The 17,500-nt window shown below is 44.7% G+C and overlaps 1 protein-coding gene across 3 annotated transcripts in view; it reads left to right on the top strand.

The window, feature by feature from the left end:
• Positions 1–6,304: 6,304 nt before the first annotated feature.
• Positions 6,305–17,500, top strand: part of ATP2C1 (ATPase secretory pathway Ca2+ transporting 1) — a 219,100-nt gene continuing 207,904 nt past the window's right edge. The window contains exons 1-2 of one of the 3 annotated variants that reach the window (XM_085846471.1): positions 6,305–6,588; positions 9,391–9,501. In XM_085846471.1, coding sequence (XP_085702597.1) covers positions 6,511–6,588; positions 9,391–9,501 — 189 coding nt within the window. In that variant the 5' untranslated portion in view covers positions 6,305–6,510. Of the gene's footprint in view, positions 6,617–9,390; positions 9,502–17,500 lie in introns of all 3 variants that reach the window. The other 2 variants (XM_085846473.1, XM_085846472.1) reach the window with 2 other exon arrangements.

Raw genomic sequence — 17,500 nt, 5'->3', positions numbered from 1 at the left:
ATTATTTCCTCCGGCACCACGGTGAAGGAAGTTATGTTTTTACACCTTTCTGTCTGTTTGTGTGCACGATATCTCAAAAAGTTGTGGACGGGTCTGAATGAAATTTTGTGGACACGTTTGGTGTGTGACAATGACGAACTGATTAGATTTTGGTGAAGATCCGGATCCGGATCCGACTACTGGACGACTAGATCCGACTACTTTTAAGTGAATTTTCACCATTGAGAGATCATTCCAAAAACGATATATATATATATATATATATATATATATATATATATATATATATATATATATATATATATATATATATATATATATATATATATATATATATATCACGATATCTCAAAAAGTTGTGGACGGATTCGGCCGAAACTTGGTGGACACGTTGGGTGTGTAACAAGAACGAACTGATTAGATTTTGGTGAAGATCCGAATCCGGATCAGGATACGAGAATTATTTAATTTTTAATGTGATTCTTCACCATTGAGAGATAGGGCCAAAAACGTTATAGTACTGTATGTATAGCATGATATTTCAAAAATGTATTTGGCCCGATATGTTCTCGTGGATCAGGCATTACGTGGCGGGGGTATGTGCTCTACCAAGTGCCCTTCGAGTTAACTCTTGTATTCACCCCTGTTTGTCTGCCTGTCCATCTGTGAACAGGATATCTCAAAAAGTTGTGGACGGATTTGGACGAAGCTTGGTTTTGAACAGTTCGGTGTGTAACAAGATCGAATTGATTGGACTTTCCTGAAGGTCCGGATTCAATCATTATTTTTAGCTTACCCGGAACCTAGTTTCCGGGAGCTTTTGGGATGGCGCATCGTCAGTCCGTCTGTCCATCCTTTAATCAACACTTGTCACTTCTTCTATGAAACTGCTGATGGGATTGTGACCAAACTTGGCTAAAACGATATTTGGTATGTTGTAACTCAAGTTTGTTCAGGGCATTAAAAGGATCTGGGTCTAAGGGGGTCTCTCGGCGGTCAAAGTGGGTCCAGCACCAGTGTTAACATCTACTGGTTATTCGGGAAGTGACGTGTTCTTTCCACGCTCCTTCGCACGCTGCCTGGGCCTCTGTTATGGTTGTGTGTTGTTTTCATCTCGGTTGGAGCGAATAAAACTGCACTATTTCCTCACAGAACGATGTCTCGCTTGTGGTCCGATTGTATGGGACACATCGGGGGTGTGACTCCCGAAACTGGTGCAGGTTTGACCTCCAAAAATAGGTATTTGCTTTTTCCTTTGAAACCACTCAGACAATTTCGATGAAACTTGACCACAACCTTCATCACCCATGATGGACCAAAGTTTGTTCACACTGTAAAAAAAAATAAAAAATAATGGTCTGAGGGGTGTTTGTTTGAGGTGTTGTTTGTTTGAGGGTGAGGCGGGGTGTTTGAGTGATTGTTACTCCTGATCCAGGTGAGTTTCAGGACCCGCAGTCCTATTTTTCACTCACATGGAATGTAGTTCCGATGAGCTTACGGGATGGCATGTCATCCGACAGTCCGTCCGTCCATAAACACTTGCAACCTCTTCTCAGAAACTACACATACGATTTCGATGAAACTTGACCACAACCTTCATCACCCGGTATGTCCCAAAGTTTGTTGATGGCATTTCAAAAATCGCGTTGATGAAGGGGTTAACGGGGTGGGGGGAGGGTTGCCCCCCCCAAAATATCTATTTCCTTTCTTCCCAGAAACTACACACACACAATTCCGATGAAACTTGACCACAACCTTCATCACCCGGTGTGTACCAAAATTTATTCACTGCATTTCAAAAATTGAGCTCAAAGGGGGTTTGCCTAAGGTGGGTTTTCCCCCATAATATTGTTACGGATCCGGGTTTCGAGTTTCGCCGCAAGGGGAAGCACTTACATTCTTCCTGAACACCCAGTCCTGAAGAAACCAGCTGCTGATAACTCCGTGCTCCAGCAGGTTGTTAAGCAACCACAAGCACCAATTGGTACTACCAATCCTACAAAGTTACACTACTTCAGGTGATACTTTATGAGTGGACGGCCACACTAAGGGGGTCTCATGCCCTCAATGTATACCCTAATTAACTCACCAGTACAGGTGCAGCCAAACAGAGCTGCGAGTATGCATCGGATAATCAGAACAAATTACGTGGGGCAGAACTTCCTGGCGAAACTGCATGCGGATCATGCTAAACCAATCGGAAAAAGATGCTACGAGCTGGGTACATTTATAACAAGCAGTTTTATCTACACAAATGAGGCAAAAAAAGAATGCAAATATTTACAAAAGTACAATAAAGGACACAGGGCAGAACTTATGCCTATACTAAACTTCTACAACCTTATCTTATACAAGGACAGGTGCCATCAGATTAATTCCTGAGGAAATTAGAGTGGCGAGAAAGATAGAGACAGTTTTAAGTGATTGCGACCTCAAGAATACGTTGTGCAGTCGACGGACCAACACAACCCTTTCATACTCGTAACACCGAAGAGGAAGAGAGTAGGAAAACTGAAGGTGTCTAAGGTGCATGATTGGAGGAGGTGTGATGAGGTGTGTGGTGATCGGAAGATGAGGTGGAGAAGAAGGTGTAAAGATGGAGGTCAGGGAATTTTGATATTGTGGAAAGAAAGAATGTTTATGGGCTAAGGCAGCACTCAGTCTGGAGTCTCCCACTTGCAGATGGACTCCGTTCCGTTCTGTCAGTTATGCTCTGCTCGTTCCTTGATGCAAAGAACAGGCAGAAGAGTGGGTCATGATGTGAGAAAAGAGTGGGTAGGCCAGGCAAGAGAGGTGGGTGGGCCATATGAGAGAGGAGCAGGCAAGAGGGTAGAGCTTTCTTTTATACTTCTCCAGCCAGGGCGGTACTTGAGAGCGGAACAGGCGGAGCGATGTGTGTTTGCTCACGCCCTTATTGGCGCATCGACTCGAACCACTGTGTTGACCCTGCCCCAGGGTTTTGCACTGGAAATGGCCTGATCTGCTCCATGCTTTGCCATGTGACGGAGCTCCTAGAATAACGTGGGGCGAGGGCTTCTGGCAGCACTCTCCAGCCACGAACATGCGCTAGACACCAAATGGGGGCTACAGTTGAGTGGAACATTGAACTGCACCCAGCGCACACTCATGCCCCATGCTAGATGCCAGAATGTCCAGCTCCGAGTATCTATCAGAGTGTTGGCCACTCCCTTGTCTCTTGCCGGTCCAGAGGGAGGTGGTGGTCATTGGTGGTGATGGTGGTTGAGCATTGGCAGCTGTGGTGTAGTGTAGCGATTGTAGTGTGGTGAGTTTGTGATGGGGATGGCGGTCGTGGTCGAGCTTGATCTGTGGTCTGATGATGTGGGGATTATTATGAAGGCGTTGCGATGGTGCATGAGATGCTGCAACGCTGGTGTCTCCAGGTATGGTGAAAGTCTGAGATGATGTGTCATTGGAGAATGGTGCGAAGTTTGAATAGGTTTTGGTGGCATATGCTAATGAGCTATCCTGTTGTTTTGGCCTGTATGCTTGCATGAAGGGAAGGATGTCTGTGAAGTAAAATAAAATAGATAAAAGAATAAAGAATGGGACTAAAGACCTGCCTAAAAACCTTCGCAATGCATTTTTCCCCATTAACCCACTAGACATAAAGGGAGGACAATCTAAAATGGACAAGTCTGGAGACGGCGATGGTTCACGAGCAATGTACACGGTTCGCCTTTTTTATTTTTTGACCTTCGAGGGGACGTCACGGGCAAACTGGCGGGAATCAGGAAAAACGTAAATGATGAAAGTTGTAGTACTCGAAGAGCACTAATTGCATACCAACTTTCATTCGAAACAGTTGAAAACCCTAGGAGCTCGATGCCCAATTTATTGATTTTTTTGACATTTTCTAAGTTCGTGACCTTGTGACCTTGACCTTGAGACGAAAATGAAAAATCGAGCTCCGTGGGGCTATGCAGGTGCCATTGAGCTAACCAAATAGCGAAACCCCTGCCAGATTCGACAACTCCCCTCGGAGAAGATGAAACTTGAAACTGGCTACCCCCTAAAAACACATGTTTTTAGGGCGTGGCTCCGCCGATAATGGGCGCACTACGCCCATTCTCAGGAAAACACAACTCGATCATGATATAAACCTCGCACCCAAACTTTATCAGGATCGGATCAAAACCCACGGAGCTATGCTCGGGACAGACACAGACAGACAGACAGACAGACACACACCAAGAACGAATATAGTGGTCACTTACTGACTCGTGAACCAATACTAATGAAATAACTGTCTCAGGACCGCTATATGTTGTCTGCCATTGCCTGGGGGGAGCGTGTGCTTCGCAGAACCGCAACAATATGTGTTTGCTTTCTTCTCTGAAACCGCACATACAGTTCCAATGAAACTTGACCACAAGCTTCCTCACTCATGATGTACCAAAGTTTGTTCACGCATTCACCCTCGCCCGGTTCATCCTGATGACTCCATCTTTGCTCTTTACTTCTGTGGGTTCCTTCTTGGTCTTCCGTTTGATGTAAAAAAAATCAGCGCCACAACATCGGCTCATTGGTACATTTTGCTGATGCCGTCCCACATGGACTTCCACCTCAATATCATCAATCTACCGGGTGAGTGCCCAGGAGTATTGCCCATATTTTTGAGATCTTGGTATCTGGTCATTTTCTGGATTTTTTCCATTGTTTAGGTCAAAATTGTTATGACTCTCCACCCGGCCGAGTAAGATGACAGAGTCAGATGAGGATCCTCGAATTACACGTTTTATTTCTGAAGTCCACACGCATGCGGAATGTGGCGCAACGGCCCTTCAGTCAGGCGCCTCCGAACCACATTGAGATTATGCTTCAAAACCATCATATATTTATATATATATATATATATATATATATATATATATATATATATATATATATATATATATATATATATATAGTCACACAAAAGCAGAACTGGGTGTGGACTAAAAGTGTGTGCTAAGGGATAAAGAAATAAAGAAATAAATGTGGCAGTGGGCTTTTCCCCCCCTCCCCAGGGGCCTAGGGGAAGTTTTATCGGTCAATTCTCAGATTCGCAACCCAACAGTTTATCTTGAAAACTAATGACTTTCTAAACCTCCGACACCGACACATGTTGATAGCAAAGGCGAAACCCTTGTGATGAGAAAAGAACAGGAATGTGTGGAATATCAGTAAACACAGTTCTCCCAAGGACATGCTGTTGTGCAGCAGCACAGCCATAAAGGGTTATCAAAGACATAGTGCAAACAGCATGATACATTTAAAGCAACTTTTTAAAGCAAGGTTCGAATCCCGACAACTGATTAATATACAACTATCGACGATTGATTAGATATTCAACTATGGCTCAAATGTGACCACCGAGTATATCATCATTCCTCTCAAAAATCACCGGGTCCTTTTCTTTTTTTTTGCAGCTCATTACTAGATCCGGTCACAATACTTTGCTTTCTGCGTTCGCGCTCGATGGCATCATCAGGTCGCACGTGAGCATTACCTCCTTGTTTTGAATTAACACTTTTGGTTCATGTTTCCATGAGTTTTCTGGGACTGGGATATTGAGGACTTCGCAGATGTGCCACTGGATTACTCCACCAACTCTGTTGTGTCTTTGGGTGTTTTGACACGTGTGTTTCACATCCCGATAGGCGATAGCTAGATGACTATGAGGTGACAACATTGTTTTTTGCACCCGGGCGCCGGACACCCTCCATGTGGCACTGATGTTGTCCCTCGAAGGGACGTTAAAGTGGCGTCCCGTCTACTGGCATTTGTTGGTGGACCTTAAAGACCGCCCGGGGTCCTTTGCGAGAAGTCGGCGAGCTATCGCCGGCACGATGAAGAAATTCAAAATTACTGTCCTTCATCTTTTGATGGGATCCTGGGAAAGGAATGGCAAACCACCCAATATAAGTTACAACCCTTGTTTGGAGAGCTGCTTGGGTGGCACCGCACGCTCAGTGAAGAGTATTATGGCACTTCAGAAAGATTAAAAAAAAAATTCTTTTCGCTATTTTTTAAAATTTACACCATTGGTTATTCTCGTGACACGAGTATTACTTTGAAACTCCAAAATAACTCAGTCAGATCGTAGGAGTGACGTCATTTCCGGCTGTGATGAATTTCACCGTTGTTGTTGTTGCTCTTATTATTTCTGTTTTTTTATTTTATTTTTCCTTCCTCGGCGAAAACACAACCATTAAACTACACACATTTCTGTTTAATGAGATACCTCCGAAAAAGCAAACTGGTCGCTCTCTCCCAGGTATCTTAATGTTGAAAGAGTTGAACGATCTTTTGAGAGCTATTTATAGGGGAACGGCGCGCGCGTTTGTCCCGGAAGTAATTCTGTGAGACAGAAAGTGAATCAGATGCTCGAGATAAAAAAAAAACAAACAAGAGCTTGTTTCACTTACTCGTCGAGACGGTTTTATCTCATCGGTCGTTTAAAGATGTCCTGGCGCTCAGGCACCTTCTCACCTGAGGCGTGAGCAAGCTATGGGTCTTCCCGGTCTCGATTTTCTACGGTCACACTTCCTGGCGCGGTCCCAGGGCGACCAAGTCCAGTCGGACAAGGTGTGTTTCGTCGGAGCGTCTGGTGGAGGTTTGTGGTGTCGATTGTCGAACCGGTTGTTACCCTTCAGACCGGTTGTTGATCTGATTGTTTATTCACCCTTTGTCTTTCATTCAGTTTTATTGATGTTTTGTAAGTCTGGTGTTTACTTAACGGTTTAGTAAGAAGACTGGTTTAAGATTTTGGCGTCTTGAGTTCGAGCCCCTGTCGCCGTTCAATTAACACCAGGCGGGGTGACTCGGCAAGTCATCCTTCCGAGGTCGGCAAAATGAGTACCAGTTTACTGGAAACGGAGGGGGGGGGGCACTGCATCAACGGCACAGCCGCGATACAACCAGCAGTCACGGGCAGCTATGGGCACGGCTCTGTAAATCCCAATTCATGACGCTGTTCGCTCTCGTCAGGATTCTTCACACCTTGAGCAGTAGCTACCTGTACGTCAGTAACGAAGTGAACAATGAGTGTGTGGAATCTGGAAAACAAATACTTAATGTCCAGGTAACCTGAGCGCTGTGGGCTAGAATGGTAAGTAACTGCGCGTTCCTGAAACTGTTAATGCAAACCCGTGCAAGTCCCCACAGGTGTACCGGAGAGTCGGATCGAGCTGTGTTGTCATGATGACGTTGGAGTAAGTCATTAATAAACAGGATTTGTGAATTACCTGCCAAATATGCCACGTGCAGGTGATTGAAGACTTTTCGCATTTCAACCGCTTCACGAGGTTATGGATTGCTTCTTTATAGAATGATGTTTGTTTGTCCGTCGTCCGTTCCCGCATCACTCCTTGGATGGATTTTGACGTCGTCACTGCAGTTCTGCCCCTCGGAGAGATTCCTTCGTTGGAGGACTTGGTGTGTTTTGCCCTGAGAAAGAGCCACGATTGCTTAATGATGTCCGCATGTTCTCATGCCAGTTCAACATACCTGGCTGCATTGTCTTCTGTGGCCGCAGACACTGGTCATCCAGGCTGTTCATCGAACACACTCGCCTATCTTTTTCCAAACCACGTTTTTCCATGATGACGTTGGCACCACACTGTACAGCCTTTCTCCAACGAATGTCACTCGGTTTGACACCTTCACTTCAAGCCTATTGTTGGCTTAATGGTTAGGGTGGCTGGCTTAAGATCTTAGGGTCTTGAGTTCAAGCCCCCGTCCACCGTTGAATTAGCACCATGTCGGTATTTTCAAAATTGTTGGCCTTCATTTCCAACTGGAATGGCACTCGGTAAAGCGCATACCTCCTCCAGGTTGAGCAGTTTATGTTTTGTATCCCAATGATAGGCCGGATCTGCATCCAGATCATCCGGACCATCCGGACCAAACCAACTCCTCCACCAAGTTGTCTCATCCGTCCATAAGTTTTTGAGATATCGTGCTATATATCATTTTTGGCCCGGTCTCTCAATGGTGAAGAATCACTTCAAAAAAAATTGTGGTATCTGGATCCAGATACAGATCTTCACCAAAATAATCATTTCGTCTTTGTCTCACACCCAACCTTTCCACCAAATCTCCTACGTTCTTCTCGATTATTTCATGCATTTCTTGTTCCAGGTAATTGATATAATTTAATGTCATTTCTCCCCTGATCTGATGGGCGTTGGCTTCCCCTTGTCTGTACTTTGGGACGGCCATGTTGTACTGCAGACCCCACGTTGCTTCACAGCTTCAAGGGGGGCAAATCCGTTGTGAGGTGTTCTGAACAAATCACGCCTGACTTATTCCTGGGAGCAGGCTCAAAATTTTTTTGCCTGAGATGTCCTGACAATCTTTGTCTATTTGTGCCGTTTCAAGGCATGAGATGGGAATACGTGTGTCGATATAACCCCCACTTTTTATCTATAGTGTTGTTGCAGTTCATTATCACACACTTCTGATCATCGTGATTTACTGTGCAAAACCACGGATTAACTGGTGATACAAAGAAAAATAAATCATGCCGTTCATTATGTGGTCATGGTTTGGCAGGCAACTTGCTTCTGTGCAGATGTCCTGCGATGATGTCACACTGTGGGGTGCTGGCGAACGAGCGAGCCTGAAAAAGGTGATAAAATAGCATGCAGGGCGAGCATGTGGTACCCTGGGATGATGTTCGGTACATGTACTTGAAACTATTTATTAAGCCGTTTCCTCTCATAATTGGTCCTTTTCTAAACCCATTGTGTTATCGCTTCCAAGAACATGAAGAAACACGTTTGCGTAATGTCATGTCAATGGATTGAAGCTGCCTGAAAATCTTTGCTGGCTTTGCCTCTCCCTTTGACGACTCCTCTCAAAGGTTCAAGTCGTCTTCATGCGATGAGCCAATAATCTTGTAGTTTAGCCAATGAAACTGTGGTTTGTCATCTGCCCTAACCCCCAGAAGAATTATCATGTGGGAGAGCTTACTACCCCCATGGAAGAATTATCATGTGTTGAACTCTTGTTCTTCCTTCTCCCCCAAGGAACTGCAATTCTTTCTTTATTTTTTTTCTTCAATGTTTTATTGTCACAATTTTAAACTTGAACAACTCTTTCTCCTTGCTTCACGTGCCCTAATGATATCCCATTTAATGTTGTTCCTCAATGGTTGTCAATTTTTTTTTTTAAATGCGTAAAAGTATACGTCTCATATACAGCTTCATTATCAGAGTTTTGCTCCTGCTTGCCTAATATTATGCTTGACTAAGTTTGCAAACACAAATAGTCCAGCCAGCGTTGATGTGCATTTTTCTGTACGTGTTTTAAAACAAAAATTTGCATATCATGTGCCAGTCATTTTACCTTTGCACATATTCATGATCAAGTCTGTGCTGCTGGCAGGAAAGTGGTTTAAATGGTGAACATGAGTGTGAAAATGACACCATGATCCAAGTTCTAACCTCCAAGAATGCTGCAGGCCTGACCACTGAGGAAGTTGCTTATGAGTTACAGGTACAGTTTCACCTTTATTTTGTCTAATTCATAAAAAAAGGTTTAAAAAAAAATGTAAAAGGATGCAGGGATGGTATGCCAAAAAATGTTTAAAACAAGGAAGGGATGGTTACAAGAAATGATCATGCGAAACCATCCCTCCATCTTTCCTTGAATAGTGGTTGTTGTCTGTCCTTCCCCGCATCCATTTACAATGATAGTTTATGTTGATCGTTTCAATGTATATATTTGACCAGTGAAATACGAAACGGTTAACGAGACTATTAAAATATCCAAATGAAGAGAGATTTATCCTGTCATTTACAGCCACAATTATTATTCAAAGAAGATGTGGGATGGTTTCACAGGATAATGTCCTGTGAAACCATACCTTTCATATTTTCCGGTGTATATACCGCGGCCATGTATTAACCACACCTCTGTTTTTCACCCTCAAAATAAATGAATATATTGATCATTTTATTTTCTGATCTAGATCTAAATACTGTTGCAGTTTTGAGAAACCGCTATTGTAAATATGCCCCATGACACGTAGGTCCTCGAGTGTAGTTATTTCCGTAATAAATGTTTAGAATAGTCCCTTACCTTTATATGGGTCAGTGGGATCCAAACTGCATTGGAACGGGTAGATTAGGATTCATCCCCTATTTTTCTTTTGCACATGGAAGGTTGTTGGCAAGGCGTTGGCGGCCATTAGGCCCAAAAAAAAAAATGTTGCATTGGCGTAACGCGTCACTGAAAAATAGGGTAGGTCGGTCGGGATCTTTTTTTTTTTTTTTTTTTTTTTTTTCCCTAATAAATCCCTCCCAAAATCTCCCCCGGCTCGAGTACCACCCTTTTTGTCGGCAGGTTCTGTCCGAAACACTTCCGGGTTTTTGCGATCGCAATCAACAAGATACTTGAAAACGATAGCAAAACAACAAAAATAGCAATAAAATAGGGTCGGCAAAATTTTTCGATAGCAAAAAAACAAAAAAAAAACGTAGGGTCGGCGGAATTTTTAGGGTCGGGCGGGTTACGCCAATGCAACATTTTTTTTTTTTGGCCTTAGATGTGGGTGTGTGCCGATCCCTTCCTTGCATTCCCTTTATCGTTAATGTCTCTCTCTCTCTGTCGTACTGTCATGGCGGCTGCTTGCTTCGTGTTGTGAGTTCCTGTCCTCCGTTGTGCTGGTTTGTGTTCCCACATTGCCCATTTCACTCCCTGTGTTCGTGTTGTTTGTTCGTGAGGTTTTCTCGTGCTTCCCCTCTGTGTAGAGAAGGGAGAGAGCTCGTCGCGGCACTAGTTAGGGTATCGGCAGTTTTCTAGGCGGTTCCCTGTTAGTCGCTTCAAAAACTTTTCGCTTTAAACCTTTATTTTGCTTTTTTTATTTTTCTCTTTATCTTTCCTTATTTTGTTTGGTTAGCGCTCCCTTTCCCACAGTTCGGGAAAGGTTGGGGTGTTTTGGTGACTTCCTCTTCCTGAGTGAGGAAGAGGTCAGTCGTCGTGTGGTGAAACATGGCGGCCGCTCGTTCGCAGCGATATTCCGCGTTCGAACGGTTATCGCGCAAAAATGGCGTTGCCTGCTCTCCACCCGAGGGCGTTTTGGTGGAAGCGATTGTTCTCGCGATCGGGAACATTATCGGGTTTGGTGAGGTACGTGCCGCGTCGCGCATGAATAAACGGGTTATTGTGTTTTTGTCCGACGAAGAGCACGTTGCTCTCATCGTCCAACAAGGCCTGTCCCTCTACTCTGGACACTTTGTGATGACGTATCCTTTAGATACTCCTTCTCAGAAAGTGGTCATCTCAAATGTACCGCCATTCCTGAGCAGTGATTTAATCCTTAAAGCACTGCAGCGCTATGGACACTGCGTGTCCCCTCTAATAATGCTCCCTTTGGGCTGCAAAGACGAACGTGCCAGTCGCGTGATGTGTTTTGTTTCCGTAGACAGGTATTTATGGTACTTAAGGATTATCCCTCTCTGAACGTTATTTTAAAGTTCACTGTAAATAGTCACGATTACCAAGTATATGTTAACACTGACACCCTAAAGTGCTTTGGTTGTGGTGCAGTGGGATGAAACAGTTTTGCCCTCTTCGGAAATCGCAGCTTTCCACGGCCGAACCGAATAACGACGACTCACAGATTAATGTTAACGTTTCCCTTTCAACAACGGACAGGATAAACCGGCTGAACGAGTGGACACGCCCCCTCCCAATTACTGACAGGACAAACTCGTTCAACAAGTGGACACGCCCCCTCCCAATGACATACGGGACAAACGCGATCCACGAGTGGACACGCCCCCTCCCAATGACGGACGGGACAAACTCGTTCAACAAGTGGACATGCCCTCTCCCAATGACGTACGGGACAAACGCGTTCCACGAGTGGACACTCCCCCTCCCAATGAGCCAATGGACAGTGTAAGTAAGGGGGTTCATTACCGTCTACAAAACAAAAAACCGTAAATCCCTTGCACCACGTGAGTCACCTTCTGGTAAAAGGCAAATCGGTGAAAATGTAATTACTGGAATTCCATGTAATAACAGATTTGCCTTCCTGGAAGAAGAAAATAACCCTGAAACGTCCACTTGTTCAAATATCATCAATAAAGCAATCGTATTGAACTTGCCAATCAGCGTCTCCAACCCCACAGAGAGCGTCCGCTCGCACAAGGACGTTCCGAATGTAGACTGCTCCCATATCCAACAGTCACAGGAGGAAGAGAAACTTTTACAGTCTCTCTCTAACAAAATAATAAATAAAACAACTAAGAACACTGAGGAAACGAGGTTTAATAGTTTATATCCTCCAATGGAGAGTGACACTCACTACCCGAGCACCGTGGCCGTGTCACGGACAAGCTTGGAGTCCACTCTCTTACACTCCGAAGAATCCCCAGGCGTAACTCTGATACATAAGGCCGCCGAAGAAGATTGTTTCATTGAAACCGAGCAATCATGTGATACAATGAAACTGAAACACCAATCGATTCCCCATGTGAGGAATCTGATGGTGAAAGTCAAGACGACTCGTCTCAGATTCTAAAGGCTGAAAGCAGACCTTCGGATGACGAGCTTCGGGACTTCTTGAGGGATTCTTATCGTAAGAGAAATATTGAACTGAAAGATCATTTCCCTGATCTTCCGGTGTTAATTACGAAAATGAAAGAAATTGTGCGTAACCCTGTCACCCCAAACTTCATTGAGGCTCAGAAGCACAGGTTAAAAAAAAATGATCCAGAAAGCTCGACAGGAGCTTCTTAAGTGAGGTCCTTATGGTGTGTTTCTCTTATTTATTTATTTTTCTTCTTTACCTTTCTAAGCACATGAATTTCAATTTCGGAAGTCTAAACATTAATGGTGGTTCTAGTTTAGAACGCAAAGTTCAGGTAAAAGACCTGACTCGGCGTTTGCACCTGGACGTCTTGTTATTGCAAGGAACCCATGGAGATCTGACTGCCCAAACCCAATGGAGAAGGCTCATGAAGGGTCAGTGGTTCTTCAGTGATATAAATTCCTTCACTGCCGGGATTGCTTTCTTTGTCTTTCCTTCATGAACACTCTCGCAAGTTCATTTTAATGAAATAATTCCTGGATGTCTGGCTTGTCTTCAGTTCATTGCCAACAATCAAATCTTTATTTTTGTAAACATTTATGCCCCCAATGCGAATGCTGAAAAGTATAACTTCTTCCTTAAACTAAAGGCCTTTCAAAGCACAATTGACTTGAACTGTTGTTTCATACTGAGTGGTGACTTAAACTGTACCCTTGACCCTGCTTTAGACAGAAACAGTGTGGAGCCACATCCAAAATCTGCCAAAACTTTGGAAAAAATTATAAAAACTGTGGGACACATGGATGTTTGGCGTATCCAACACCCCCAGACAACGTCAGTTCACCTGGTTAAGATGTGTGTCCCAGAGACACACTCTAGTCCGGTTAGACAGAATTTATGTCAATGCTAAAATGCTTGATAAGGTATTGTTACTGGCCGGGGGTCGGCCGCCAATCGACCGCTCTGAACGGAGCCGCAAGTCGAGTCGGCCCGACCAATCGCCCGGAATATAGATCGCCGCCCGGATAACTCCGAGCGAATGGTCCTTGTACAAGAACCGAAATACGCCAATCGGCAGATCACGTGGGGTAGGGTCGATTGCCAATCTTCAATTTACCTAAATACCCACGTGATCAAACTACCGGGGTATTCCACCCTCGACGGATCTCGTACGGAACAAACCGCCGAGGCGAGCTTGTCGGTGCACGATTCCGAGCGGCGTAATCGCCGAGAACCGTCGATCCAAATGTCCCCCTATTACGGCAAACCAACGGCTTTCTAACTACCAACACACGAATGTTCAGTCAATGAGGGAATGGACGAAACAAACAGGTTTGCATTTACACAAGGACATTTATTATAATGAAACACGTATGCAATTAAATAAGGCAAAAAACGTATGCAATTATACAAGCAACAAAAGCACGACAAAAGAACGACAACCGTCTATAAGCAATTATTAATGTACAGTCACTTACATAGTTTTACTTACGGGACTCGGCGCCACAACATTCATTCGAAAGAAAAGCAGGAAAAAGACCCCATCAACGGCAATGGGGTCAGACTGGACCTCTTGGGTCTTTATGGCGTGGGACTTGGCAGACCGAACGAGTCCCACGAGACCGTTGCAGGTTACCTGCACCCTCGTGGTGTCTGGCTTGGGCGACCCGTGACGTCCCGTCCCCACAGCAGCTCGCGTAGCCGCGGTCGAGCTCGGGCCTTCCGTGTGGCAGGCGAGCTCTCTCCGGCTCTCTCCACACGAACGCGCGGTTTGCTCGACACAGCAGGCAAGGCTGCGCCTCCAGCTCGCGTCTCCTTCGCGACGCCCGGACTTCCACGCAGCTCCTTGGCTTCTGGCTTCCTCCCGACTCCCCCAACTGCCGAAGCAAAAAGCTTACTCCTCCCACGGGACTCAGCACACGAACTCTGCCATGGGACTCCCACGAACTCAGCCCACAAACTCAGCCCTACCACGGGACTTCCACGGGACTCTCTACGAACTCCCCCGACCACGGGACTCCCACGAACTCTTTACACGGGACTTTTTACGAACTCTTTTCACGGGACTTTCACGAGACTCTCTTTGAACAAAGAAAAGATGTCCTCTTTATCCTTTTCACCCCCTCCCCCGCACCCGGCGTGACTCATGCCCTCGTGATCCACCCCCGCTCAACCACGGGCGGGAGGGAGTTGTTGACGTCACCGCAGGGTTCTTCTTCCTCTTCGCAGAAGAGGGGGAGGAACGTCTCCATTGTTTCGTGCCCTAACTATTAAATCGATCCGCAGCGCATCTAATCGATTTCAAAACATTTAAACAATGGAAGGTGAGCTATCTCGGGAACATGCACTTGTCGACATAGCTGACGAAGGGAACCTGTATGTTGTGTGCAATTGAATTCCAAATTCGTAACAGTATTAAAATCTGATATCGTGCCTTCTCTTTTCTCTGATCATCTGGTGACAACATTCTCCTTTAAGCTTGCTCTGCAGCAACATGGTAGTCCGTATTGGAAGTTTAACGTCATGTTACTTGATAATGTTACTTTTTGTGAAGCCTTTAGGGTGTTTTGGAATAGCCTCATTGAACGAAAGAATAGTTTAAGTAGCCCTAGATTATGGTGGGACTACGCAAAGGCACAGATTGCCGTCTTTTGCCAACAGTTTAATCACTTCTCATCTTTTAGTGCAAAAAAGGAAAGGATTGTACTCGAAAAAGAAATACTGAAATTACAATCTGATATTGCAAACAACCCCAGTGCAACAAATAATCACCTACTACTGGAAAAAAAGGCTCTTTTAAATGATCGTGTTGACTATCAAGTGAAAGGTGCTATGATCCGATTACAGATGGATCAGATTTATAATTTGGACTCTCCAACAAAATTTTTCTTTCATTTTGATAAAAAGACCACCCATCAAAGGCAAATTGAAACCCTAAGGCTCTCAACTGGAGACATCGTGACATCACAAAATAGCAAAGGGGGAATTCTATAACTTCTTCTCAGACGTGTTTAAGGCAAACGATGTTGACAATGATGCAATGCGATACTCCACGTCTGATCTACCCACGTTAAGTGCTACTCAAAGGGACCAGCTTGATTCCTTACCTTCCTTGGAAGAACTTACACTCTCGCTGGCTTCTCTGCCGACTGGAAAATCTCCTGGACAAGACGGCCTCCCAATCGAGTTTTACAAATCCTTTTGGTCCTTACGAGGCCCAGAGCTTTTGGAGGTCTTTACTAGTTCTTTACAATCTGGGGAATTGCCAATGAGATGTCGTAGAGCAGTAGTTACTTTATGACCGAAAAAAGGGGACCCTCAGCTCGTTGGCAACTGGCACCCAATCTCTCTTTTAACTTCTGACTATAAAATATTTTCCAAAGCTCTTGTTCGACGCATCTCCCCCCTTCTAGAATCTTTGATTCAAAGTGATCAGTCCTACTGTATCACTAACAGACAGATACATGATAACATATTCCTAATAAGAGATCTTTGGGATGTGTGTAAAGCTAAAAATGATAATCTTGGTTTGATTGTGCTCGACCAAGAGAAAGCTTTTGACCGTGTTCGTCATGCATATCTTTTCAAGGTTCTCGAGTGTTTTGGACTTGGTCCCAGGTTTACCTCCCTTATAAAACTCTTTTATCATGGCATTTCCTCAGTACTCAGAGTAAACTCTGAACCGACTTCACTTGTAAAGGTTGGATGGGGTATCCGTCAAGGATGTCCTTTGTCTGGCATTTTGTACTCTTACTATCGAGCCTTTCCTAATCAAAGTTCGCAGCTTCTTAACTGGTTACACAAAGCTGCAAGTAAAACCTGTGAAAGTTTCTGCCTATGCTGATGATATTTGTGTCATTGTACGCACAAGCAAGGAGATCAAGAAACTGGTGGACTGTTTGAACGATTATGGTTTAGCTTCTTCAGCTGCAATAAACTGGAACAAGTGCCAGGCACTGTGGATCGGCCCATGCCAGCTGCCCATGCCTGTTCTTCCGGAACGCCTCACCTGGTCAAACAACGGAATGAAGTACCTTGGCGTTTTCACCGGTGATGCAGCTACACAAGCAAAGAATTGGGAGGGTCTCGCTGAAGCCCTCAAACAAAACCTGCTGTAATGGAAAGGCTTACTGACTTTGCTCTCTTATTGAGGCCGAGTCCTGGTCATCAACAACTTAGCAGCATCTCTATTGTGGCACAGGATCAAAGCCATACCACCTCCTGAACATTTTTTGTTGAACATACAGAAAACCTTAACAATTTTTTTCTGGAGTGGAAAACACTGGCTTCGTCCACAGATCCTGAATCTTCCATTGGAGGAAGGTGGACAGGGTCTTGTGGACATTGCGTGCAGGGCAATGGCCTTCGGCGTCGCCTCAATCTGGCGGCTTCTCTACGGTCCGTCGGACTTAGTCTGGAGGTCCGCCGCCCTTCTCATCCTTCCTCAATCTGGCGGCTTCTCTACGGTCCGTCGGACTTAGTCTGGAGGTCCGCCGCCCTTCTCATCCTTCGTCAAGCTGGTATGCTTGACTTTTCATCAGGATTATTTTTAATGAATATGAAATGTATTGATTTGTCCTTGCTTCCACCTTTTTATAATAGCATTTTAAATGCTTGGCGTGTATTTATAGTTGACCGTGATTATCTTTCCTACACCAAAGATATGTTTTTGAAGGAACCTCTGTTTCACAACTCTCTTTTTAAAAGAAAAAGAACGGAGCGTTCTTTTGTCGATCATTTTATTCAGAACGGTGTCCATTGCGTTTCTGATGTAATGATTGACAACACGAGATGGTTGAGCGCTGTAGCACTAGCAACCAAGGTTGGTATACGGTCCTACCGCCAAGTATCTTTTTTTATTATGTGAAGTACTTCAGGTGTACCAGAGAGTTAAGGTACACTGGGAGAGATCTCCTCGCACTGCCGATGGCTCAACTGTTCGCGAATCAAATCCTC

This window comes from Eptatretus burgeri, chromosome 11 (genome assembly GCF_056783735.1).
Source record: "Eptatretus burgeri isolate ZD-2024b chromosome 11, Ebu_testis_v1, whole genome shotgun sequence".
NCBI classification, from domain to species: Eukaryota; Metazoa; Chordata; class Myxini; order Myxiniformes; family Myxinidae; genus Eptatretus; species Eptatretus burgeri.
Note: the sequence above shows the minus strand (reverse complement) of the source record. Positions and strands in the feature narration are given on the sequence as shown.